General features: G+C 39.5%; 1 protein-coding gene across 1 annotated transcript in view; it reads right to left on the minus strand.

Annotated features, from left to right (window-relative positions):
• Positions 1–315: 315 nt before the first annotated feature.
• Positions 316–26,346, minus strand: part of LOC116501818 (probable ATP-dependent RNA helicase DDX10) — a 77,931-nt gene continuing 51,900 nt past the window's right edge. The window contains exons 4-5 of the mRNA XM_032207420.1: positions 12,731–12,864; positions 316–508 (exon numbers count right to left, since the gene is read on the minus strand). Coding sequence (XP_032063311.1) covers positions 316–508; positions 12,731–12,864 — 327 coding nt within the window. The remainder of the gene's footprint in view (positions 509–12,730; positions 12,865–26,346) is intronic.

Here is a 26,346-nt window from a genome sequence, read left to right on the forward strand (position 1 = left end):
TTTTTATTTAAGCAAGATTAATTATTTACTCATTTTTAAAAAAATGATAATTGTTTCAAAACCTGTCGATTTGAATTTATAAACCTGTTATGGCAAAATGACATACAGGGATTTAGGTCAGAAAGTTGGTTTAGAAAGCCTTATATACCAAACTAAACCTTGTCTATAATCTTCAAGTCAATACAAGACAAGGCCATTGCTCACGGAAAACATTTTTCTCCATCCACTGGTACCCATCTGCCCAGATGCCAAATTGTGTAGACTACTGACAAAATTGTGAAGACGTCCCTGAAAAGAAAACCTGCAGGAAAATAATTATCTGTGACTGTTGAGCAGCTGTAGCACAAGCTCTTCGTCTTCTGCCAGAGAAAGCCCAGTATCCAATGGCAAAAAGGGATCCTCTTCCTCTTGGCTGAATTTAGCCTTCTTTCTTTTCAGAGGCATTTCTTCTGCTGCATTACTGCTACCGTAGCTTCTTTTCTTTCTTCCTCTCTTCTCCTCAAGTTCACTGCAGAAACAAATCAATTACTCTTTTTTAACAACTGTGGTAATCGATACCATCATGTAATCAAACAATTCATTTTAAACAAGGCATATTTATGTCGAGATAAGGGCAAACAAAATTACAATTCAGAAGGGTGACACAACAGAAGCTGATGAACTCTGCATGCCTAAATTAGAGCTGCTTTCAGACCGAGGTGGTGGTGGATGTTCTGCTGTCCTAATTGATTACAGTCTATCAGGATATTGCCATCAGCCTTATCCAATATTCACTGCCTTATACAGTGACAGACAACTTGACAAAACTGGTCTAGTAATATGTCAGTGGGCCTTGACATGCTTTCAGGATTTTGTCTGAAATAAATATGCACCCACAATATAAATATGAGAATTGTCATTTCATTGGCAAATCCTACCCTGACTTAACACAGTTTTGATTTGGGTCCATCTCATCCAAGCCACTCTTTCCCCTTCTTTCAGAATAAGTCCTTGGAAGCTATCAACCTCTTCTTTGCCATCAGAGGAAGAGACAAAACCAAACCCAGTTACTTTTCCTGGTGAGTTCCCATTCCTTCTGCTGCCGTTGTTAAAACTGGAACCATTTGGCTTTTGCAGCCCCCTCAGTCTGGACAAAACAGCTGTGCATCTGTTTTACCACTGTGACTTCTGTCCCCTGGCCAGATGACAGCAAGAGGAGGAAAGCCCGAGCCCACCACCGGCCTCCTCCTTACATCCCTCACGCTGGCTGGACCTGGGCCTTGAGAGAAGATTTTACAAAAGGATTTTGTCATTGTTGTACAGATTATCCTTGCATAGGTTTTGTTCGTAACACAGAAAATTTGTTATAAACCTTTTAAGATTAAAGTAATTTCATCTAACAAAATCTAATTTGAGATGTAATAGCTGTGTAACAGGCTACACAGAGCTGGCTGTCAGACGCTACAGGGGAGAATGAGAATTTGTACAAAAAAAGGACTATGCAGCCCCTTGCACACTAGACCACTCCATACAAATAGGTTAACTGAAACAAAATGACATTCACAGTTTTGTGTGTTTGTATTAAAATAAAAATAAAAATAAATAAAATAAATCCAAGGACCGAGTTTGGACTTTTAAAAAAAATAGATGGTTAAATGCAGATTTTCAAATCAATGTGGCAAATTTCTACCTAGAAGACTGAATCTCCTTCAAAAATTGTTTCAACAAGAATTTTCTCTTAATTTCCCTAATTTTTGAAATTACTTCAGTGTAAATATAGGGTTTTTTGTGTTTTTTTTTTTTTTTTTTTTTTTTTAATATTTCACTTTGAAATGCTGCTTAGAGGGCGTGCAGCTGCCTCCTGCTCTCTCCTACCCCACCTTCCACAGCAGAGCACTGCCAGCTCCTGCCCGTTCATTACAACACAGGGAGAGGAGGAAAAACCTATGAGAGGTACCTCACATTCCCACAATTAAAATAAATCATCCTAAACTTATATGGCTCTTCCCCTTCCTAGCCAGAACTAGTGCAAAGCAACAGCTGATGACTATGCATTTTTCCTGGAATTGGGACATTTCGAAGGCTGTAGTAACTTGCTGGTTCTGAGTTGTAATTTGCATGGGGGGAGCTTTTCAGTGCTTGCTACCAACGTTCATTTTACTCCTTTTCTGGGGTAAGGGCTGTTTTTTTCAGTCATCTGTGCTTAAGATATTCCATAAACATTAAAGCAATATGGAGAGTATTTAAGAAGATTCTCAAGGCTTCCTTTCCTAAGTGGCCACTGTGGGTTTGGGATGGAGTTTCATAGTGTCCTCTTCAATCAGGACAGATTATGGGGGTTTGCTTTAGAAGCATTAAGGCTGAAACCTCATTAAGTAAAAGCATTCTTAGCTTGTTTGCAAAAGAGTTAATTATTTCCAGCATTTGAATGGACTCTGAAGCCTACTTTGCGTTCATAATTGACTAATGCTTCATCTAGGACACGAATTCAATAACAAAGACATCTCACAAGTTATGAAATAGACCTTAAATGCCAAAAATCCAGCATTTCACTTTGGAGTTGGGACGTTTGCAAGTTGTAAAATTTAAATCTAAAGCACGTTCTAAAGGAACTGTGAGGCTTCTGATTTTTTCCACAAACAAAAGCACAATGACAACAACTTTCATCACAAGCTTTGTGGAAAGGTTACGTTGAGTCAAGCTGTTTCTTATTATTACTGTGGGATCATGGTGCTAGATTAATCGTGCATCCTAAAGATGTGTCTACACGTCAGCAGCAGGTGTATTTTCACACTAATTTGACCCCTACTGGGCTGTAAGCTCCAGAAGTAAACAAGGAGGAATGTGTGACACGTGAAAATGGCAGAAAAGTCATTGAGTGAAGGGAGCTAAAGGCTTGTGCTTTCGTGATGCACAAGTAGAAACAAGACAGTATTTGGTAAGGGATACTTAGGAGAAAAAGCAGAGAGCCACACTGAGGGTGAAATGTACAAATAAGGTCATGATTTTGGGACAAAGGGTGGTGAAAGACAGCGGCTGTGAGTTTGGTGGTGTGGAGAGTGGTGTGGTTGGTTTGGTGAGTTTGGTGGTGTGGCTCTGGGACTACTCTGGAGGAGCAGAGATGGAGCTTTCAAAAAGGATGAAGGCAGCGAAAAGGTGCCATGGGGCCACCAGGAGAGATACCTGCCGTCATGACACCAAGGCGCATCCCACTCTCCCTTCAGTGCCTCTCCTCAACTGGTCAGACAGAAAGCTCTCTAGAGATGTATGAGGTGCAGCTCTCACGTGCAAAAGGAAGGTGGGTATGTGAAAGCAGCTATATGGGGATGAGTTACGCACTTCTTGTCAAATTAATTCCTCCATGGTCTCCCTTGACCTCTTGTCAGCCCTCCCTGCAGAGCAAGCCTTTTACTGTTGGTCCCTTTCCAGAGATATAAATGGCCCCTTACTCCTCACGTACACGCACACCGATGCACTACCAGCTGGTGTCCCCAGCAGCAGCCAAAATAAAATAAAGTAATTCTGAGGTGAATTATTTTCTAACATAAAAACGTAGTTAGAAAGCAAATCCACCATTCAGATCCAAGCCAAAGCCAACGTGTTTCTCGGTTTCCTATTTATAACGCTCAGAAAGCGGCACGTACAGCTGGATTACAATTCCTTCCTTTCACCATCTGGTGCAATTCAGTTTGTCATTGCTGCAGCAGCCCGAGCTGCCCACACGTCCTGACACTGCTGATGGAGTGATTTACTGGGCAGGGCTGTGCTTACACAGGCGAAGAGACACCCATAGCCGACTTATCTGCACTCACACTGATTTCTGGGGTCACCATTCACACAGCTGTAACAACAAAGGAAGATACTGTCTTGTCACAGGTAATGATTATTGCACAAGCACTAAAGCATATTTTCTGAATCCAGGCCCTGGAATGAATGCCAGCATATATGGGTATGGCATCTGGGCAACAGGGGGTATGAGACCCTGACAGCAAGACACCAGGGAACTCTCTTCATTTAACCACTAACAAATAATCTCAAAAGTGTGTTTTGAGGAGATACCAGACCAAAAAAAAAATTAAATTATTTAAATTCCTGATATTCAACCTGCATCTGGACTTCAAGGTCTGGCCAACCTCTGCTCTGTGAGGTTTAGCTTTTATGTGCTTTTGACTCAACCATTTGAGACGTGAGGCCACAGAGCTGCGTAGCTGCTGGTTAAACAGCAGCAACTCCGAGCTCTCCAGACAGGCTCTGCTTCAGTTACCATTTATCAGAGCTTGCTCTGGAGCCGAGGTTTAGCAGCACTTGGAAATAAACTGCCCTCCCCACTGAACTGCAGGCCATGAGTTGAGCTCCCAAACTGTAATACAGCTGCCACGACCTCTTTCCCAAAGAAAAGTACATGAATAATGAATGAATCTGTTAATAAAATACAGTTCAGAAAAGTTAGGAATAATTTATACCGTAAATATTGGCATTTTGCTAATCAAACATGTTGTGCCACAAACCGTCTTCCACGTAATAAATTTTAATTCATAAGGCCATGGCAGCAGTCCTAATGAAGATTAATTACTGCAGTCCCTTCCGCAAAGCCCAGTGCAGCTTCTTTCTTACTTGCTGTCAGAATGCTATAGCACACAGAAATGGTAATGAAAATATATTGTCTTGTGTTATTCCCTTTACTGGCCATTCTACTGATGTAAATCAAAACCGCTCTAAAACGAGATTTATAAAAAACAATTGCAGGAAAAGGGAAGATTAATCTACTTGTAATGAAATACCAGTGTAATCGTACTAGAAGCACAAGACAAGCTGAGTATGTCTTGGAGCTAAAGCACTACAATCTGGAACAAGAAAAAATACTCAAACAGAAATCAGACCAGCAGGACAATATGCTGAATATTTCTTCGTATTGCCTGGGAAGCATGCAGAGGAAATGATTGAGGAAAAGCACCCAAACCAACCACCAACATCTTGCTTCTGCTCCATTGTCATCTTTACTTCCTAAAGGTTCTAGCAGACAAGTGGCAGAGGATTCAAAGGGGGTGGCTGAAGCCCTTTTCTTGCCCCTTCCTGGGCAGACACTGCTGCAACCATGAAGCAACAGGATCTGATCCAGCCCTAGGCCGCTGGTTTCCACTCAATGTATTCACGCAGAGCAATTCTACCTTATCTTTATACAACAATCTGAAAACTGATATTATTCATATGATTCTCAAATGGATCAAATAACACTGTTCTGGGTTTAAATTGCTCCAGTTGAAGGTGCCTGATTTTGCTCTACATCCATCTGTCAGAGGCATAACTCTCCCCAAAATGCACTGCTGCCTTTGGAGATAAAAGTAGCCACCCACCTAACCCTTGCATCCGCTCATTCCTTCTAAACTTAACACAGCACTGACATTCTTCAGATTTTTTTCTCTGCCTGCCTATCACCCTCCAATTGTTGATAACTAATTTATAAACTACAGAATTTTAAGAAATACTAATACCATATTTGCTCCATACCATTTTGTAGATGGATAGCATGATTAAGCCCTGAAAGAGATTTTTTACAATGCCTTTCTTACAGGTATTTTCTCGCTATCAGAACATTAAGTACTGGCCTTCATGAACTTACTCATGTAACAGCCTGGAGAAGAGGAGGCTCAGGGGGATCTCATCCGTGTCCCTAAATCCCCAAAGGGAGGGTGCAGAGAGGCCGGAGCCAGGCTCTGCTCAGTGGTGCCCAGTGCCAGGACAGGAGGCCATGGGCACAGCCGGGCACCCAGGAGGCTCCCTCTGAGCACCAGGCAGCACTGCTGTGCTGGGCGGGTGACGGAGCCCTGGCACAGGCTGCCCAGAGAGGCTGTGGGGTCTCCTCCTTGGGGAGCTCCAAAAGCCGCCTGGACGTGGGCCTGGGCAGCCTGCTCTGGGTGTCCCTGCCTGGGCAGGGTTGGAGCAGACGGCCTCCAGAGGGCCCTGCCAACTTCAACCATTCTGTGATGCTGTGATTAGAGGGAAAACCATGACTTGCAGATGAATCATCTCAACAACTTGGCAGGTCAACTTCAGCATCTAGGTTTAAAATATTGAACATGGTATAAAAAACCTGCCATTTGCCCATAATTTTCAAAATAAAACAAGGTACATAATTGAGCAGCAATGACTACTGACTTGCATACCTGTAACCTGCTGACTAGCCATAAAATCACAAACTAAATGGTACCAGAACAAAGACATTTTTCCTTTCCCCTCAAATCTTCTTCTCAGAAAGAGCAGTCAGGCACTGGGACAGGTTGCCCAGGGAGGGGGTGGCATCACTGACCCTGGGGGTGTTCAAGGAGTGGTGGACTTGGTGGTGCCAGGCTGATGGTTGGACTCCATGATCTTATGGGTCTTTTCCAACCTAAATGATTCTATGATTCTATGATTCTAAGGAAAGGTTGGACGTGGTGCTTAGTGGGTTTAGTGGGTGATGTTGGTGGTAGGGGGATGGCTGGACGACATGATCTTGGAGGTCTTTTCCAACCTTAACGATCCTGTGATTCTATTCTATGAAATCCAGAATCTCTCCCATGCTGATCTAAGAGTTAACATGATCAGTCACACCTAATAAAGATTTACAGAAGGTAATGATGAGGTCATTCGTAACTTTGTTCTTCTCCCATATTTTTATATAAAGAGGTTAAGGGATTAGAAATACCAGAAACCCAATTTGACTGCAAAATAAGTATTTAAGAAAACCAGCTGATTTTCTTTCACCCTATTTGATACACTTAAATTTTTCACCTCATTAACAATTTACATTGATAGCCTTAAACCAAATATGATGAATGTTGCTAGATATACAAAAATTAATCTCGTATTACATGCTTGGAGTCATTAATTACTCAGCTTGTGGAGGTATTGCTGGAAGGGAATTCTATTCAAAGGCAATTTTAACTCATTATTTGTATAGCTCCCCTAGTTTAAAAAAAAATGCTGGGGGGAGGATAGAGGGGGAAAAAAAAAAAAACAACATTTTTGATTTCTTAAACCATGGACAGATGGTCTCTATTTTTAAAGACTGCTGAAGGAAGATACCCTAGGTCTCATTACTTGCTTTGAGTTACCCCTTTCAGAAGCACTTTTTTCCTTTAAAGCAAGTAGTAGGTGGTATAGCCCAACATATTTATTTCTATTTTAATCCAAACACTTCTTGCAAAATCTCTGAATTTTGAAAATATAGAACAGAACAGAGTTGTATTTTCCAATTTCAAAGCCTAATTTCACTGTATGCTGCTTTCAACTGATTTGGTTTTGATAAAATCATTATCTTGGTATTTCACGGCCCCTAGAGTGACTCACTCGTCAAATAATTCAGGGACAATTTTAAGGAAGGTGCATGAGGCATCACTGTTGATTTAACAGAAGCCCCTCCTCCCCAGTGACAGCAAGACTTCTTGCCTCTTCTTGTCCCACAGGATCTCCATCATCCTTCCTCCTCATTCCATTCATACATCCCCTCTACCTGTTTTCTCTCTCAGCAAAATGTTTATCACTTTTCCATGGTCTCATGCTCAACAGCCTCTTCATCTACCATTTTCCTTTAGCCCTATGGCTTATTGGGCATTCAAATCCTCTGTTTTCTTGATTTTCTCTTTCTCCAGCTCTGAATTAATTTCCTTCAGTGAAGCTTCCACTTTCAGTTGTGCCTCTGCTTTCACAAAAGTCTGCTAAGGGATGCACAGACGCAGCCCACAGCTCCCAGTCCATCTAACAAGTGCCTCAAGGCGTTCTTCAGAGCTAGAGAACAGAGAAGAAATGCGGTTTCATCAACACTGCCTCCTGGAAACAGTCCTTGGCCTGTCCTACCACACTGAAATACGCTGGGCCTTTGCCCAGAGGAGCTCTAGCTGGCACTGCCCAAAATCCCACCAGTTGTGGGCAATATGGACAATCATGCGTCAGCACTCAAGCCTTCATCCTGGCCTCATCTATTTAATCTGTAAAGACATGACTGCTGCTTTTCTGGCAGGCCCAAGTCAGCTCTAGATGAACTGCAGCACGCTGCGCTGCACGTCAATGGCTCTCAATCCTGGCACAGTCCTTTCAGGCACTCCTAGAAATTTAATTTTTCCTGGATCCTGTCACCTTCAAATCCATCAGCACGTTGTCACCCACCATTATTCTCTGCTCCTGCCCTTGTGAGCACCCCACCATTTTTCATTCTCCTCCTTTTGTGTGCCTGCCCTGGCTGTTCTCTCCCCTCCTTTGAGTTAGTTACTGCCTCTACCCCTGACGTACAAACCCACTCCCAGCCTGTCTCCAACTATAACTCACCCTGGTGTCTCTGCTACCTAATTCTAGATATCACTGTTGGCAATAAACTCAGAATGGTGGTCTTTGATGTTACAGGTTCATCTGTAGCACTCTTCCCATCAGAGCAGTGCATAAACTGATGTGGCCTACTCTTCCAGCAAACTCTCAGTGTCTACCTATCGATCATAACTGTTCTGTTTTCAACTGCTTTCAGGGACATCATTAATTTCCGTTCAGCTTAAAGGCTGGAGAGGAATTTGAAGCAATTTGACACACACTGAAAATTTCTGTCCTCATCCCTTCTTCAAAAAGACTGAACACATTTACGGTCCATTTCTCTAGTCCTCCAGCAAACAGAGTAAGGACTAAAAGCAGGAAAGCATTCAGTCTGGTTGTGTGAAGATGAGGGGGGGAAAGATAACTTAAAAAAATCTCTTTGAAGAAGTAAAGTACCTTTTCCATTATTGAAAAGTCAACCAAAATTCTGGGCAAACAACCACGACTGGTATTGTTGTGGTGCTTTAACCCGGCAGGCAGGGTCGGGCTGTCAGGCCTCAAGCCTCAGCATTCTCGAGGCCTGCATTACCCCAATGTTTTGCTACTAGCCAGAGGAAGCTTAAACCCCAAAACTGATACCAAAAAGCAACCCAACTAGGTTATAACCTCCCCAAACACTAAATGGACATGAAAGATTTACACAAATACATTACTTAAGGAAGAAAAACAGAATTGCAACTTTGCAGTCATAAAATGAATGCTAAACACTTAACTAAGTCAGCAGGGTTTGCATGGCAAAAATATCCTGATATTGCATGTGAAAATCATAACAGAAACTATGTTTCAACAGATTCTTTGCATGTACACCTTTTTAATTTAAAGAAATTATAAGATAAAATTTTATTTGATATGCCTTCGCTTCTCCTATTCAAAACCTGAAATATGATTTTTTAGACAAAGCAACTTCCACACATGCCTAGGTTTCAAACACCAAATAAAATCCGACCTTCAAAATAAATCATTCTTTGCCAGGCTCAAGGCGAAATTCATAAAGGAAAAGGAAAAGGGGAAAAGACTATTTTGTTGGCAAACCTCTTCTAGATTTTAAGCTATCTTTCAAATAAATGAACAAAACGTAGATAGCATTGTAGCATGGAAAACGTTCCACCATTGCACTTCATGCCAAGGTCACCTCCAAACATGCTCCAAACAACATACTTAAAGTACACTTATTAAAGGAAAACCTGACAAGACGTAATGCATGGCAGAAAAAAAAATCTATATGTCATCTCAAGTTGGATCATATATATAGCATTTTTTTTTTGTGCTCAAAATTACTCTTTTCATCCCAAATTGCATTCAAAACTAATCTTCTTGGGAGAAACTGAAATACAGTAAGCACAGAGAAGTTCAAAAAAACTATTCCCTGCAAAGGTAATTAAAGTGAGGACAAAACCAATAAAATGGTAAAGCAAAAACTGGGTCTGCATGGTATTAAGTTTATATGTGAAAATTTGGCATACTGAAAAATATAACTAAAATATTTAAAAGATTAGTTACCATTTTCTCCCCCTAGTTACAAAGGGAACGCTGTGTCTAGCAGTCAGAGCACTCAATAGGCCCCCAGGGTACCTGAATTTTATTCCCAGACCTGTGTCACCAACACAATTTGAAGTTACTTTGTGATTCAACATTCCTTTCTATAAAAACCATACTGACCTCTTCTGTAAAATGTTTTGAGATTTTCTGAGGAAAATACTTTGTCAGAAAGTATTACTACGCTCCCATTTTCCTTTTAAATATGTTCTTCCTTCTCCGTCCCGCCTCACAGGAAGAGGTAATGACCAAGGCCCTAACCTTATCCCTCACTGTGAGCTGACGTTTTGGCTCCAGTGGGCCAGGTCAGCTGCTGATTCCAAAAAACTGCACTGATTACTGCTGCCAAGAACCTGTCCAACCCTATCAGCTTCTATTCTTAAAGCTTAGTAGATCTTGAGTCTAGCTGACATCTTTGGGGAAGGGATTAATATAAGAAGTGATGTAAGAATACATCAAAGAGAGACAGAAGCGATCTTCCCTAGTAAATGGTTATTTAATGATACTGAACATAAACTAAATAAAGTTCCCAAATTTTAAAATGACCGCCCCCATCACTTTTTCAAAACATTTTTAAGCAGTTATTCTACAAAACCTGGTATTGTTGAGATAGCCTTTCCTAGCTAAGCCTACAAACTGAAACAATGCTGAATCTAGCTTAAGAAATGCAGCACTACAGTACCTTTTTCCTACACTAAGTACATAACAACTTAGGAGTAATTAGGAAACGCCCTAGGCACTAAGGTTTCCTGTACTCAGTTGTGGGTAATTTCTTCCCACCCACATGCTGGTACATCAGCTATATCAATTCCAGGAATCTGTCCTTCAAAAGTGACATACTAACTAACAACACAAATACTGCTTGGTGGCCAACCTCCTACTGAAGCTCTACTTCCGACTTTCCCAATAAACTCTTGATTTATTCCTTCCAAGAAATGCACTACCAGTGATTACCTGTTATCTCAAGATTCCCTCTCCACAATTTATTTATTTTTTAACCTGCAGCAAAGCATTACTACCAAAGTCAGCTCAGAATTTGCTCTCAAAGACAAAATGACAGAACTGTCACTGCTAAGGTCCCATTAGCATCCTGAAATACTTCTCCAGGCACCATTGTTAATCTTCTTTGTAAATCAAAATTCTTAAATACACTCTTCTTCTGGTCTCTATCTTACAGCTAATGTCAGAACAGAGACGGTCCAACAAAATGGGGTTCTACAGGATCCTCTGGCTCAAATTGCTGCCTTATATCCAGGCATTACTCATCAGAATCTCATATATTAAAAAGGCAATATTAACCACATTTCTAATATTATCTGGGTGAAGCTGATAAAAAATTTCACCGTATTAACCCACTTCTGCTCCATGCAATACAAAAATACCACTAGAGAATGCATTTATCAAGTATGGACGGATATACTTGAACTCCAGTAACACATGAAAAGCAATCTACAAATCCTCTTACATAACCCTCCTCAATAAATGCTGAATCTTAAACTTCATTAAAGAACATCTTTAACAAATTATGCTGCTTACTCCCACCAAAAGCCGATGAGTAGAGTCAAGCTGTCATAAATACTGCAGGAACCGAAAGAATCTCGTTAAGTATCAGTGGGTCTCTGATGTTCTGCCTGTTTTTAGAAGGCTGTATTGATATTTTACACCCAGCCTTTTCACTCATTTACATGGCATAGAGATACTGAATCAGCTCAGGGAAATAAATATACAGAAGGAACTATAATTCAGTTACAGTTAGCCTCTTTCTCCCCCTTGCACGAAAAAGGAACGATTTACTGCTGCTTAGGAAAAGCTCTGCATTTACCCTATCCTTGTCAGTTCTAATGACCAACACACTGGTAAAGGGGATAAAGGGGGCATGGTTACCAGCTGTTTACTTTGGGTAATCCAGCTCTCAAATCCATGTCCCAACACCCAGTCCTGCATCCCATCCCCACAGCAGGCAGCCACATCAGGGCTAGTGACAAACTAGCTGCTAAGATCTAGCTGATTCAGATGTGAAAAGCAAGAGATTTCTAAACCTAGACATCTAGGAGAGAGCAAAATAAAGATCTTGACTCCCACTTAACAGCACTAAGTGTCAATAATATGTTTCTGAATCTGTTACACATTAGGCTTTTTGTCAGAAACACACAGATGGACCTCTTGTTGCTGTGAAGCCAATGACAAAAAACACACAGGACTTCACTTGGAATCCTTTGGTCTTCCTGCAGTATGTGCTAAAACATGCAGAATGTTACCATCAGCTACGGATCCTCATCCCCACCCTGTGCTTTTTTGTTAAACTACAAGGAACAAAATCTCCTGTTTTATATAATTAAAAATGTGCTTTAAAATTAACAAGAAATGTCTAACATAGTTAATGTCATTATACTAACTCAGATTTCACTTCTTTTGTAGTATTGATGAGTCTGAGCAACGCTGAATCAATCATGCAACTCAAGTTTTACCATGTACTAATCTATTTAATAGAACACAGGTACAGAAGGCTCATGTAAATCCTCAAGTGACTTCAATGTTTTCTCTTCAAACAGAGCCTGGAATGTGACAGTAGAGAAACCTATTTCTGAAATGCATGAAACCTCCTGGGAATTAGTCAAGATTTTCGCTTGTGGAACATTCTCACTGAGATCCCTTCAACACTGACTCAAAAAAATCTTTTCTCACTCAGCTTCACAAAAGGAAATGAGACCCTTTTGAACAGATTCTGTTTAGTAGCTTCCTAACAACAACAAAAAAACTCTTAAATATTAAGTACTGGAAGCAACAAGATGACTGTGAAATGAATTCTTAACATCTGAACAGCAGTTTCTAAAAAACAAGTACTTTAAAGTCAATGTAGAGGACAGGTACATACCTATGACTATCTTCACTTTCTGAATCTTGCTCTTCATCAGAATCTTTGTATTTATCAGGATCTGGAAGAGTACTTGGGTCAAACTCGTCTTCACTTCCACTGTGTGCTAGAACAGCCACTGTTTCATCTTCAACCTGCCAGGTGACAAACGGAGAGTTATTAAGACAGGCAAACAAATCCATGCTAATTACCATGACTCCATTAATAGTGATGCACTAACAAAAAACATCCAACCACACTCAAAGGCCACCACTAGTATAGCCAGGAAAACAGAATCGTTTCTGCCATCATCACCGTTCCAGGCTGTTAAAGGCTGAAGAAATACTATTCAAAATTAAGCTCAAAGATTTACATTCAAATTCTTTCTTCGTAATACCATCATCTTAAATCTACCAAAACTGGAAGAGATTTTGGCAGCAACTGATCAACAGTCATCTGAAAGTATTTAATATGAAACTCTCTGTCTCTCAAACACACTAGCAAAGGGATGCGAGCCAGAGGACACATTAATCACTTGGGTAAGGTGTACTTTATAACACCCTGATTTAAAACTCAGACGGTTGTCCTTGCAGTTAAAACCCAAAATGTTACTTGAGCTGAAATAACTGTCCTATGAGAGTTTCTGCCATCCACCACAAGTGATGTGTGGTCTTCCGGCTCCCTCCCAGCAGCCCCCATCTCCCAGATGGGGAAGGCAAGTTTCACCCAGGGTGCAGCAGCGCCTTGTAAATTCCTTAACAAAGAGGACACAGAAGCTACTTCTTCATAATGGTTAATCTAATTAGTCTGACTGCTTTGGAAATATACACTCTGCCCATCACAGTCCTGAACTAACGGCACCACTTTTGTAAATATCACTACTGCTAACAGGCACAAAGAAAGCAGATGGGCTGGAGGGCATATGCAATTGCATATGCACACACACACACACACAAAACAAGCATTTATAAGCAACACAAATGCTAGATTCATGCATTTTTATAGTGCAAAACAAAACAAATGGAAATAAACTATAATTAAAGACATTGCTACCTTTTGTTTACATTTCTAAGCAATATTCACATGGCTGAGCTTCCAAAACAGCACTCATTTAAACGACACTTCATTCTATGAATAACTTCACTTAATTAAATATTTGAAGTTCATTTTTCTTCTGATTTTTCCATCCACCTCCAGGCCATGGTTTTAAAAGAACAACCTCTTCAAGTGCACGTGCCTCATCAGAATAAAAACAAACAAAAAAAGCCAACCCCTATCAAAGGTCCCTATTATACTGACACATACGGTAGGTGGAAGGAAACAAGCTGCTTGGGGCAAGATTAGCCATCACTGCAAGAGCTTGTCCAGTGACACTTCCCCAAAGCATTGAAAGCAAGCAGGAGAAAGTGCTAAAAGCCAGATTTGCTGTTAGAAGGCAGAAGAAAAACATACTAAGCATGCATTTTATTCTTGATTATTTTGAAATACTAGTAAAGGTCATTGCACAGGTGGGTGTATAAAATCACTAAGGGCATCATCAGACTCAGCAGCACTGTGAACTACCTACAATAATATAACCACCTACTGAAAAGCATGTTGATTACCAGGGAACTTCAGATGCAAAACTTCACAACAAAATCAAGAGCAAAAAGTATTTTCTAGCTTCCAAAAATATCCTCTAGCTCATCTTTTAGTATAACATCACAGAGCACTATTAATTCAACAGAAAACTATTTTGAAGGTTACATTTTTCTAAAGCATTTCCATATTGAAAAAGCATCCTGCATTAAATTATAGCTTTTTTCGAATTTTTTTAAACATTAAATATTTGTTCTTTACTTGTCCCACTGCATCTATTCTTTCTCTAGAAGTAGCACATAACAATATACATAAAAAAGCAAAAGAGAAACAGTATTTAAAGCTCTGATATGGAACAAAATATTTTTAATATTTCTGTGTAACACTATGCCACAGAAGGCTAACGTTTAATGGCAGTCATCTTTTAAGACTTGGGCTGTTCACATTCATATTCTCAGTTATGTCGGCAAAATGTTGATATTGCATCATTTCTTAAGTTTTGTCATTTATATATATGCTCATAAGACAATTACGCACACACAGATCAAGCCTTCACTTTCGTTACACACTCATATTCATTTTTACAGCAGAAAATTTGCAGAGACTTGTTCAAGGTAATGCTCACTATTACAAGAGAAATAATTGGCAAAGATGCCTCTAATTCATCAGGAATCATGAGGTCATATTTCTTATGAGCACTGCCTGTTACATATTCATTATAATACTCGTAAGACCCTGAAATTGTTAAGACCTTGAGCTTGAACATTTATCATCCACAGTTGAACAACAAAAACTCATTATTTTTCACTCTTGCTTCAAATTTTTATCAGCCAGTCAGGAAGAAGAAGTCTTGTGACTTCACATTACTCACCACAAGAACTGGAGAAAAAAATCACATCATAGCTCAAGATAATACCTGCAAAAACTCCTTATATAAAACTTACAAATAGGATGCAATTTAGAGAACTGGGACTGGATGCTACAGAGAGCAATGACTACCAAAGTCAGTATTAACTGAAGAATAGATTTGGACCATCTGTATTTTACGTCTAAGGTTAGTGATAATGTGCTTTGTAGCATGATTTATTACGAAGTTCAACTGTGGACAGAAACCCATTCAATCATCACATCAGGCCAGTCAGGAGAACAGGATTCAGTAGCACTTAGCTTGTTACCCCTTGGTAGAATAAAAATAGTAAGGTACCTCTTTTACTCCACCAGACAGGTTGTCCCCTTCTGTTTTGCAGTCTAGTTCCAGATCATACAAACTTTCTAGGAAGTCTTTCAGTTTTGATATGGCATTGGGATAGAAACATTTCTGCGTTTACATCATTTCCCTCTAGGGCATAAGGAGACTATTCTTATGCAAAAACTTTACAGAAAAAAAATCAGCAAAATGCCTATCCTAGAATATAGAAGGTTTGTAAACTTCATTGCCATCAACTTGCCACGTGTACCACATAACAGTAACTCACTTCAGCCATTTTGGAAATGCACGTAAGATGAGGCAAACAGGGCAGAATCAGCTAGAGTTTTTGTTCTGCTTGAAGACAATACAACTTCTCATTGCCTTTGTTGTAAGATACAACAACTCAGTTTTCCTATAAAGCAAGATGAATATGATGAAGATAGGTAGTTGTGCTAGGCAGACTGAGAGGAGCTTCAAATGAAGAAATTGATGCATCTTTTACAGAAAACAAACACTCAAGGGGTTAATTTTTTTTAAATAGCAAAATGCTGTCTCTCTTATAGCATTCAATAGGTGTTCAGGTGAATATTATCTATTATCATGAGATAAAGGGAAAGCTGAAAAAATATGCCATGAAAACCTATACACAGACAGAAAACTTCACATTTTCCAAGATTAAATTACAGAATACGTTCATTGTGGTATTTAATTTATATCTAATTTAATAGTTTTGTTGTTTTGTTTTGTTTTGTTTTTTTTACCTAATTAAATTATTTGGAGTTGCAACTATTACATTCAACCTTTTAACCAATTAATTTGTCCCTTGCAATCAGGTTGAGCCAGGGGAAGAATTGTTTCAGTGGTGCCAATGTGTCCATAGTACTTTATACAAAGCATGGTGGTGGAGTATTTCTGGTCCACTAGAAATAAAGAGTTTTAAAGTTAGTTTAGAAGTTGACCGGACTTGATTTCCATCTGTCAACAGTCACACATTATAAAATATTTATTAACTCTACTAAAACTTTCAGTTCCTTTTGAGCTATGTCACCCTTTAGCTTTTGTTAATAACATGGCTTCTACCAGTAAGTGATGTTTGTGATTTTAACGCAATGCAACAGTAAGCTTTAAATACTGTTAGTAGGTCATTACACAAATTTTAAAATTTAGAGTATTAAAATTCATATAAAAGGATATTTTAAAATGTAGTCCCTTTCATGACCTGGTAGCATTCAAAATAATGTTAACTTTCTTCTTTTTGTAGCATTTCCTTTAAGCCATCTTACTCTAGATTCACCTGCTCGCCTCGGGGAGTTTTTTTCATATCCTGAAACCCTAACCCAGAAGTAAGCCCCCTGCTGAGGCGTGGTTGCTCTGATATCCCATCGCTTACATTGCCCCAAAGGAATACAGCTATTCTGGCAGTTCACAAATAGAAATACAGTCTTTGATGTAGCCAGGGTGTTTGATCCAGTAGTTGCTTTGAAGATCAAGAACAAAGCCTCAGACAACACTGGAAACTGACGGGGAGCCAGTGGAGCAAACCAAGTGCAGGCCTGATATACAAAGAGTTGTGTAAACCATGACGAAACTGGGCAACTACATGGCCTACTGTCTAAAGCTCATCAATAGCCTTCAAATCCAGCTTCACCTGAACTGAATTAAAACACTTCTAACTGGATGTGACAAAGCATCATTTTCCACTGAGGCAAGAATCTGTCTTAAGATGATTTTATCTTGCAAGTTAAGAGGGGAAGGGGTGCATTTCTACGTTGCATGAGGTGGTATTTAAGATTAACCTTCACACATTGTGATCACAGAATCATCAAATGGCTTGGGTTGGAAGGGACCTTAAAGATCATCTACTTTTATCATGCCACCCACTAGATGAGGTTGCCCAGGGCCACATCCTACCTGGTCTTGAACACCTCCAGGGATGGGGCATCCACAGCTTCTCCAGGCAACCTGTGCCAGGGCCTTAAACCACCCTCTGAGTGAAGAACTTCCTCCTAACCTCTAATCTAAATCTCTCCTCTTTTAGTTAGAAAAGAATCCCCCTTGCCCTGTCCTTATCTGACTGAGCAAAAAGTTGCTCTCCATCTTTTCTGTAAGTCCCCTTCAAGTAATGAAAGGTTGCAATGAAGTCTCCCCAGAGCCTTTTCTTCTGTAGGCTGAACATCCCCAGCTCTCTCAGCCTTTCTTCACATGAGAGGTGCTCCAGCCCTCTGATCATCTTTGCAGCCCTCCTATGGGCCCACTCTAGCAGATTCACATCTTTCATGTGCTGGGGGGCCCAGACCTGGCTGCAGCACTCCAGGTGGAGCCTCACCAGGGCAGAGCAGAGGGGGACAATCCCCTCCCTCCACCTGCTGCCCACCCCTCTGTTGATGCAGCCAGGACGCAGTTGGCCTTCTGGGCCTCAAGCACGCACTGCTGGCTCTTGTCAAGCTTTGTATCCACCAGAACACCCAAATCCTTCTCTGCAGGGCTGCTCTCAGTGAGTTCTTCTCCCAGTCTGTGCTCACATCTGGGATTATCGTGACCCAGGTGCAGCACCTTGCACTTGGATTTGTTGAACCTCGTTAGGTTCACATGGGCCCAACTCTCAAGCTTGTCCAGGTGATCTAGTCATGCAAGCTTTCTTCCCATTGTCATTTACCCTACCATCTGCAACACTGAACAGGCAATATACATATCCTTTCCAAAACTGTTTTTGTCAATCCTTCTAGGCTAGTTTCTTCTTGTGGATAAGTAGGAAGTGGTACACAAAAGGGTAGGAAGAGCAGAGAACACGTCGTTACAGGACTTTCTGCTCTCTTGGTGTGAAGCACACAGAACGGATCAAGGCACACAACAGAAAGCAGATGTGGACAGGAACAGGGTCCACTATTTCAGAAGGATTGGTCAAGTTCAATGGGTCTGGCCAGAAAGGCTGGTAACCAAAAGCTGGAGAAACTGAGGTTCCAAGTTGGTCAGGCAGACAGCCTCTGACACTATGATGACCTAACTTGTCATCCCGCCTCTGGGAGGAGTATCAATCTTGGGTTCTGGTAGAAAGGAGAGACGCCTCTTAGCTTCATCTTCAAAATATTCACCCTTCCCAAGTATCAGCAGTCACGCCAAGGCTCAGTTTCATCCAGTCATTCTGCATTTCTTTTTAAGCAATCTGACTTATTAATAAAATTAGCCTAGTTCAGCCAGCAGAATATTGCTATTTAGCAACTGTCTCAAATAATGTACATGTAAATACCTAATTTTATTTCATAGCATTCCTATATGCTCAAAATTTATGATCAGTGAATGGGTAAGTAAGCCCTATGGCCCAAACTAGCACACACTGATGCACATACACTGACATTCAAATCTTTGCTGTGTAAATATATAAAAGTAGTTTATGTTGTAAAGGGCTCGTGCCACAAGCACAGTTGAGAGCCATCAAACCCACAAAAATCATAGATATTTCCACATTCACTTCTAAATTTTTGAAATTTCTGTGAAAAAAATCTTTGAAATTTTTGATTTTTAAAGTTTCTGTGATTATCACAGTAGTCGGTATACATTTTATCTGTAATCTTAATCTCTATGAAGTATTGTATTCTCTATCAGAGTTAATATCAGCACAACAAATGCATATAGTAATAATATAATTTGCTAAATTTAAAATTACAGACTCAACAACCTCAAGATGAACTGTTGAGGACAAAGAACTTTTTTATTTCAAAGTATCTGCTCTTATTTGTATTTGAATTATAACGGTTATGCCTCACAGTTAGAACTTATGCTTTTAATTTTCTTCCTAGAAGGCCAATGTAGAATACTTACAGTAAATGCAAGATTTTTCAAGTTGTTACTAGCCACAACTACCAATGTCATTTTAACAAAAGGGCAGACTAATACAATTTTGTTGTGAAAGCTCAGGATAAAACCACAATACAGTTAACTTAAATGCAATTCATGCTACAAACATGAAAATACAACTTAGAAGAAATTAAGTTACTAGGTTGGTAGCACTGGAAATGAAATATACAGTGGAATATAAGAAATTTTGACAAAAAAAAAAAAAAAAAAAAAAAAAAAAAGAAATAAATTTTTTAAGGTAATGCTTATATTGTTGATTTTAGAGATTGAGCATACCCAGATTGCACAACAGCGCAAGCTAATAGTTCCAGTGTAATGAAATATGGGCATGGGCACACATTTTATTTGCCATAAATGACCACAACTAAGATCTTTAGTACCATTAATAAAATCTCTGGCATTTGAATTAACACAGTAGTAGCTCAATCCCTGGCCAGAGAGGCTCCAGTGTCTGCCACGCCAGCAGCTGGGCAGAGATGCCACTACGTACACTAAATCTTTGTCTGAAAGAAAACTGATGTAAAACATTTGATAACACAAAAGCCTCAAAATGAATTTTCAAAATCTTTCTAATGCTATGTTGTCAGGTATTATTTTGCTTGCAAGTCAGCAAGTAATACAAGACAAAAAAAGGGGGGGGAGGGGGGGAAGGGATGGGAATAAGAAATGGAAAAAGAGTAAGAATTGGCAAAGACTAAGAAGCCGTAACAACTGTCCTTGAGCTGACTGAGAAAGAAAGCAGAAAAATAGCAAAGAGGAAGGAGAGCTGGTAGCAAGTGCAGAAGAATAAAACCAACGTGAAATGGAACTAGGGAGCGCACAGCCAAACAACACAAGGCACCTCCTTCACACAGCAAGTGGCAAAGCCATGAAACCTTCTGACAAAGAATACAGAAGGTGCTAGGAGTTTAAACAGGCTCAAGAGGTAGGTAGATATATAACAGTGAGAAAAATCTATCAAGGGTTATTAAGTACAGTCTTGCTGTGCCTTTGCCCCTGAAAGTCTTTGAGCTGCAAATTTCTACAGCCAGAGAGCGTAACAAGGTAAAAGGAACTATCAGTGGTTGTCCTGTTTCTATACCAGTCCTGTCTGGTCTCAAGCAGAGAAACAACAACAGAGTAGCTAGGATCTCAGGTCCAGCAGCCAGCTTCCCATCTGTTTTCACCTTGCGAAGGTGAAAGAAGTCACAGTGCACAACAGTGCACCACGGGCATGCTGCAGATAGCCACAGTCACCAAATCCAAGTTTGAAAACTCCCGTGCAGGTACCATTGCAGGTTTTCCTGCTAAGCAGCTAGGAAGAACTATCAAATCCGACCAAGAGGAAGGAAGAAGGCTGTCCCTATTTGAATGTGTAACCATTTATGGAAGTAATTTTTTATCCCCCTGCTGCACTGTATTGTATCAATCTCTTCAGTCTTCCGCAAATATGGCATTTTATTAAATAAGTCAGGTGAAGACTGTCATCTCATTCAAACAAAAAATGTTTGAAACAATGCAGAGAAGGGAAAAAAACAAAGTTGAGACAAGTTTCCATCAAAAGCCTAAGCATGTGGCTAATTATATTTATTAAATGTAGCAGTGACACCCATTCCCCATGGCTTGTTAAGGAAATAACACTGTACTATACTCAAGCAGTCTTTGGCTTTTGCACTACTGTCAAAATGTTTTCACTGTATTTCCAGTGACTGAGTAACACCTTTTGGTTTCAGTAATTGAAATACAGGTGGTATGCAAATGGTGAGAGCAGAAGATCTGGCACTTATCTGTAGGTATAATTAGTGTATTAACGACTTCTTGCTGCTCCCCGGAAGCCTCCACCCCTTCCTTGCAGCAAATCGATCTCAAACATGCTATAGTCATTGATGTCGTCTTCACAAATTTTAACTTAAGAAAATGCAGTTTTCAGCTAAGGACATCTTATGCCTTGCAGTCGCTCATTCGCTTGCTTGTTCATTTCAACAACATCTGAAAAATCTTTATACTGCATAAATAATGTATTATATCCATAACAACAGGATACAGTACGCTGTATGATCGATTACCTTGGCATTTAGCTCTTGTGAGAATAGCTTTTGTGAAACATGGCTCTATTGGGTTCCCACAAAATTACATTTTGGTAAAACTGTCTGAACTATCAAACTTAGGTATGGCTAGACATAACATTATTAACAGTGCACAGGCAAGTACAGACTAACTTCTTATACTGTACCAAAACGACACTATTTGTTGTCAGGGTGGGTGGACCAATTTAAATCAGAGATTTAAATTCACCCAGTAGTAGATGCAAGTAACGAATCTCTCCGTTGCTCTTCTTTTCAGTATTCTGAGACATGGTTGTTTTACACTGGCTTTTACATGAAATTTGGTACTATTTTATGCTACTTGAAGTCTCAATTTTTCTTTTCCATTTTCCTTTTCCATAGTGACATCAGCAAATGATAGAAGAGCCATCACATACTTGCCCAGTGATTACTATTCATTTTTGAATCATGATTAATGTCTCATTCTATCTGAAATGGAAACAGATTTCAACCAGAATTTTAATTATTTTGTAACTTATAAAATTTGTTATATAGCTTATGTGTGTTATTTTAAAGTTATTCCTAATTAATAGTTTAAGTAGAACCATCCTGAATACTGCAGATATGTGGAAGAAAAAAAAAGTTTATCCAAGCAGGTGCTGTAATTTAAACTAACATTTAACAAGATACACATTCTCTGTTGCTGAAAAATAAGATTTACTTCCAGCTGTCCTACCTCTTATGATTTCAGTATGGTTAAGGGCCTCAGACCTAATTTCTATTCAGAGACTGAACGAGTAAAGGAAGAATAAACAAAAATGCCAAGTTCCTCAAGTACGTATCCTACTTAACTTAAAATATGGATTTAAATAACTATTTTTGTCTTTTTACTGAACTTTTGATTTTTATCCATCATGTTCTTAATTTTAAGATGGTTTTCAGTTGTGTTTTGTTGTTGTTTTTTTTCTCCCATCTTTCTGCCAAATACTTGCAACATACACACGAACTGTCAAGGAAAGGGAGAACAAGGATAAATGTTAAACTCACTGATTTAAAAATAAATTGTAGCATGCTTAGAAAGGTGTCAGAAAAAGTAATTTTAGCCTAACTTTGCTGCTCATTATGAACTCCAGTGCGAACAGCTCACTTGTTCTACTGACTTCTTGGTGTTATACAAGCTGCTTGACATTGTGATTTGCCGTACATTAGTAAATACTGGAAACAGAAACAACACACTGAAAACAAGACTGCTGGCTTGACTGTAGACATATTGCCAGTTCTCATGAATTCACTGGCCACAATAAACAGTGTAATAAATGGCTCAGTCTTCAAAATAGGACTATAATCAAAGTTTACAATTTATTAAAGGAATAGAGGTAAGCAAACAGCGCTGGGTGCGCCGGGAGTCTCTGCTCCACCAAGACGCACACCAGTTACATCAAGCAGCTGATTTTTATGCTCCTAGGCTGATACATATTCATTACTACTTCTAAAAAAAACAGGGTTATTATAATTAGTTTCTGGAATCCAAACACTCCTACTGGAGCATGCGTATCGTATCAGTCTCCGGTGGTCCCTCTGGGGGTCTCTCGTGCTGAAGGCTCATAGTCTTCCTCCCTCTTGTCCTTCTCCTTTGTCCAACTTGGCTGTATGTCAGAGACTTGTGCAACATCCCCTACAAGCTTTGTCTTTTAGTTGTTTTTCAGCTCTCCCCATCTCCTTAATCTCCTGGCCAGATAGCAGAGACTTGCATAGTGTCCCATGCAATAGTCATAATAGTTAGCAGTTATTCTGAACCCCCCCCAGATATCAGAGACTCCAAGGAAAAGCCTACAAATACATTTCCCTTCAAGCTCTCTATTGACACAAATTGCTAAAACATTCCTTTGCAAAATACAAGAATTATATACATTAACCACTCTGTTTTTCTTAGATTTGTGGTTATACAAGGGTATGTAAGACAGAAGGTCACATTCATCATACCATGCGGCCCTAGCATTGTTCCATACTGACACGAATCAGATGAACATATCTCACAAACAGCAAGGTGTGAGCTTTTATTACCCCAGAGGACCTCCACCAGAAACAGAATTCCGTACAGCTCCACAACACGCTTTCTGTATAGATCACACAATGAAAACCACCATCTTCACTACCAATAAAAATAAATGCAGTAAATAAAAGCATAAGCCTAGGTAATATTCATGAGTTCACACAATGTTATTCTGTAAAGCAGGGCTTCAAGTCTTCACACTATCTCCATCCTCCAGAACCTTTGCTTGTTTTTAATTAATAAAATGCACTAATTTTGGTTTTCAGATTTGCCATTAGAAGGTCAAATGCATGAACTAGCTGAACTGATGTAACGATAACTTCCTGAGACTGACAGCAACTGGATGCTTAACACTCCATTAATCTCAGTATGGCGATAATTTGAAAACCCACAGAAAAATACTGTTAAACTCTCTCTTACAGCAGCTTCCAAGAAAAATCCAGTCGATGGACTTGTTCCATAAATCTGTCACATCCCTGGATGGGATATTTCTGATCCTGACACAGAAGCCTCTCAGCCACACAAAGCAGTGCAGGTGCATCAAGAGAAACCAGGCAGGACTTGCAGGACATAGCTGGGGGTCACCTTCTCCATCCCCCCTCAGCAAGTAAGCTCAGTTGCATCATTCCCACCTTTGTTTTTTGAGCTTTCAGTAAGGAGGATCCCACAGTCTCCTCAAAAACTTGTTCCAGTATTCAGATAACCTCACCATTGGAACATCTTTCTAAAGTCTGTACTGAATTTCCCTGTTGTAAACCTGTTATTTTTGCACCAACCTGAGAACAGATTGCTCATTTACTTTTCAAGTTTTCTAAGTATTTCCTCCATTTCTCTCCTGTAGATCTCACCAGCTATAGTGTAGCTCATCAGCCTGGGTGCAGCTTTGGAGAAAACTCTTTTGGCCCACTGAAAGCTGAGATGCAGAGCCATTGCTAGTCCTGTTTCAGGGCAAAAAGGCTCTGCCTGACTACTTTCTGAATGGGTCACCTGTTAAAAAAAGATGCACACACCAGCTGGTTTGGCTCCCAACCAGCAGAAAAAACATATATACTGACTGATCAATCTGAGAAGAAATTTCAAATTCAAATCATAATTACATTTTCATCAAAACCTTCACAGAACATTTGGTTTCAGTGCCATACAGTTCCAATTTGGAAACTCTGCAAGCAGACCTAGAATCCAAATTACCAGGAAGCTGTGGAGATCTTCGCTCTATCCCAAGATACAAACAATAATCCACCCATCAGACTGTAAGTGGACACTTCAACAAACTGAATTTAGGAAACATGTTTTACCACTGGTAGAAATAAACATTTAAAAATCTTTCCTAAACCGTTAAAGGGATGTACAGGATTTACCATGGCCTTGTTAGTCCCTCCCAGACTCCTCCTCAAGATTTTTTTAGGTCTGAGAATTTACAAAGTCACATAAGAGATCAATTAGAAGTCACTGGTATTTATTGGTTCAATCTCAACAAGAATCTGAAACTGGCAACCATAACACACCTCATACATAAAAAAATATATTCAACTATATGCCACTATAATTATATGCCACTTTCTCTAACACCTGTCATACAGTGTCTTAGAGTTGCATAACTTTTTCAATTCTTGACCTGTCTAATAATTAAAATGATAGATGAAAACCAATCCTTTTTTGCCTTAAAAACTTATTTTTCACTTGTTATACTAAACAAAGGTAAACAAGAAAAAATCAAATGTGACTTGGAAACAATGTTAAGCTTCAATGAGGTTTTACAGACGTAGCAGTATTGCTCTGCTCGAGAACCGGCAGAGCCAAAGTGCCTGATCCTCCTTACGTAAGTCTCATATATTTGCACAGGGAATATTTAATCTTGAAAATATTATTTTTGCTTTCTTCAGGACTACTACTCTTTGCAAAAGATAAGTTCAGGATTTCAGCTTTATGGAGTCAATAAAATTATTTCTGCCTCAGTAGAACCACCCGATCATAAAAGCCAGTTGTGATTTGGTTGCAACTACAAGCCTATCTCCTCTTGCACGTTTAAATGTGTTATGCTTCCTTTTTAAGTTCTCACAGTTTCACAAATTTTTGAGGATAAAATTTAATGACCTATATAAAATAAATAAATCATTTGTTATATCACATTCTACTTGGCATACAATATTAGCACAGAGAACATTTGCTAGAGGTACTGTTAAGCGAAAACCCTTGTTACATTATGCATGACTCCCCAAAGCACTGAGTACATAATATCCATCACGAAATTCAGAATATATAACTAAATTTAGAAAGAAGTACTTTCAGACCTGTGATCAGCGTTCTGACATCTCCGGTTATGAGTTTTAATTAAACTTGCTTTTTGTATTAAGTCTATTTTTATTAAGTAGGCACAGAATCATGTTTTATACATTATGCATAACTAAAAAGAGATAAAGTTATTTGTAAATGCCTTTTCTTAAAGCGACATCATAATTCAAGTCACTGTTCTGTAACTTTTCTTCCGAACTGTGATGAAATGGAAACACCACTGAACATAATGTACCTCTTTGAGGGCTTCAGCCACCTCACTGACGAGCTATTTCAACACCCCAAGTAACGCTTCCTGCGCAGACAGGTTGATAAATGAGATCTTTGGATGATCCATAGCACGTTTTACTTCTTTTGTCAGGAAGTAAATTATCAAAAAACAAAAAGAAAGAGATTCCCAGACAGCTCAGGTGCACCAGACTAACCCTCAGATTCCCATCTTCTGGCACTGGAGATCTCCCATCTCTAACCAAGTGAGGTTTCACTCTGTTTTTCTACATAATAATCATATCTGAAGTTTCATAACTCCCTGCTATCACAGGTAAGAAATACAAAGGTGCACCTAGATGAAGCTCAGCCAGCTTAAGAGTTACCTGTCCCATCTCCAACAAACAAATTCACCTCGTAGCTACGGAGTGCTCTCATG

This window comes from Aythya fuligula, chromosome 1, assembly GCF_009819795.1.
Source record: "Aythya fuligula isolate bAytFul2 chromosome 1, bAytFul2.pri, whole genome shotgun sequence".
In the NCBI taxonomy this organism is placed as follows: domain Eukaryota; kingdom Metazoa; phylum Chordata; class Aves; order Anseriformes; family Anatidae; genus Aythya; species Aythya fuligula.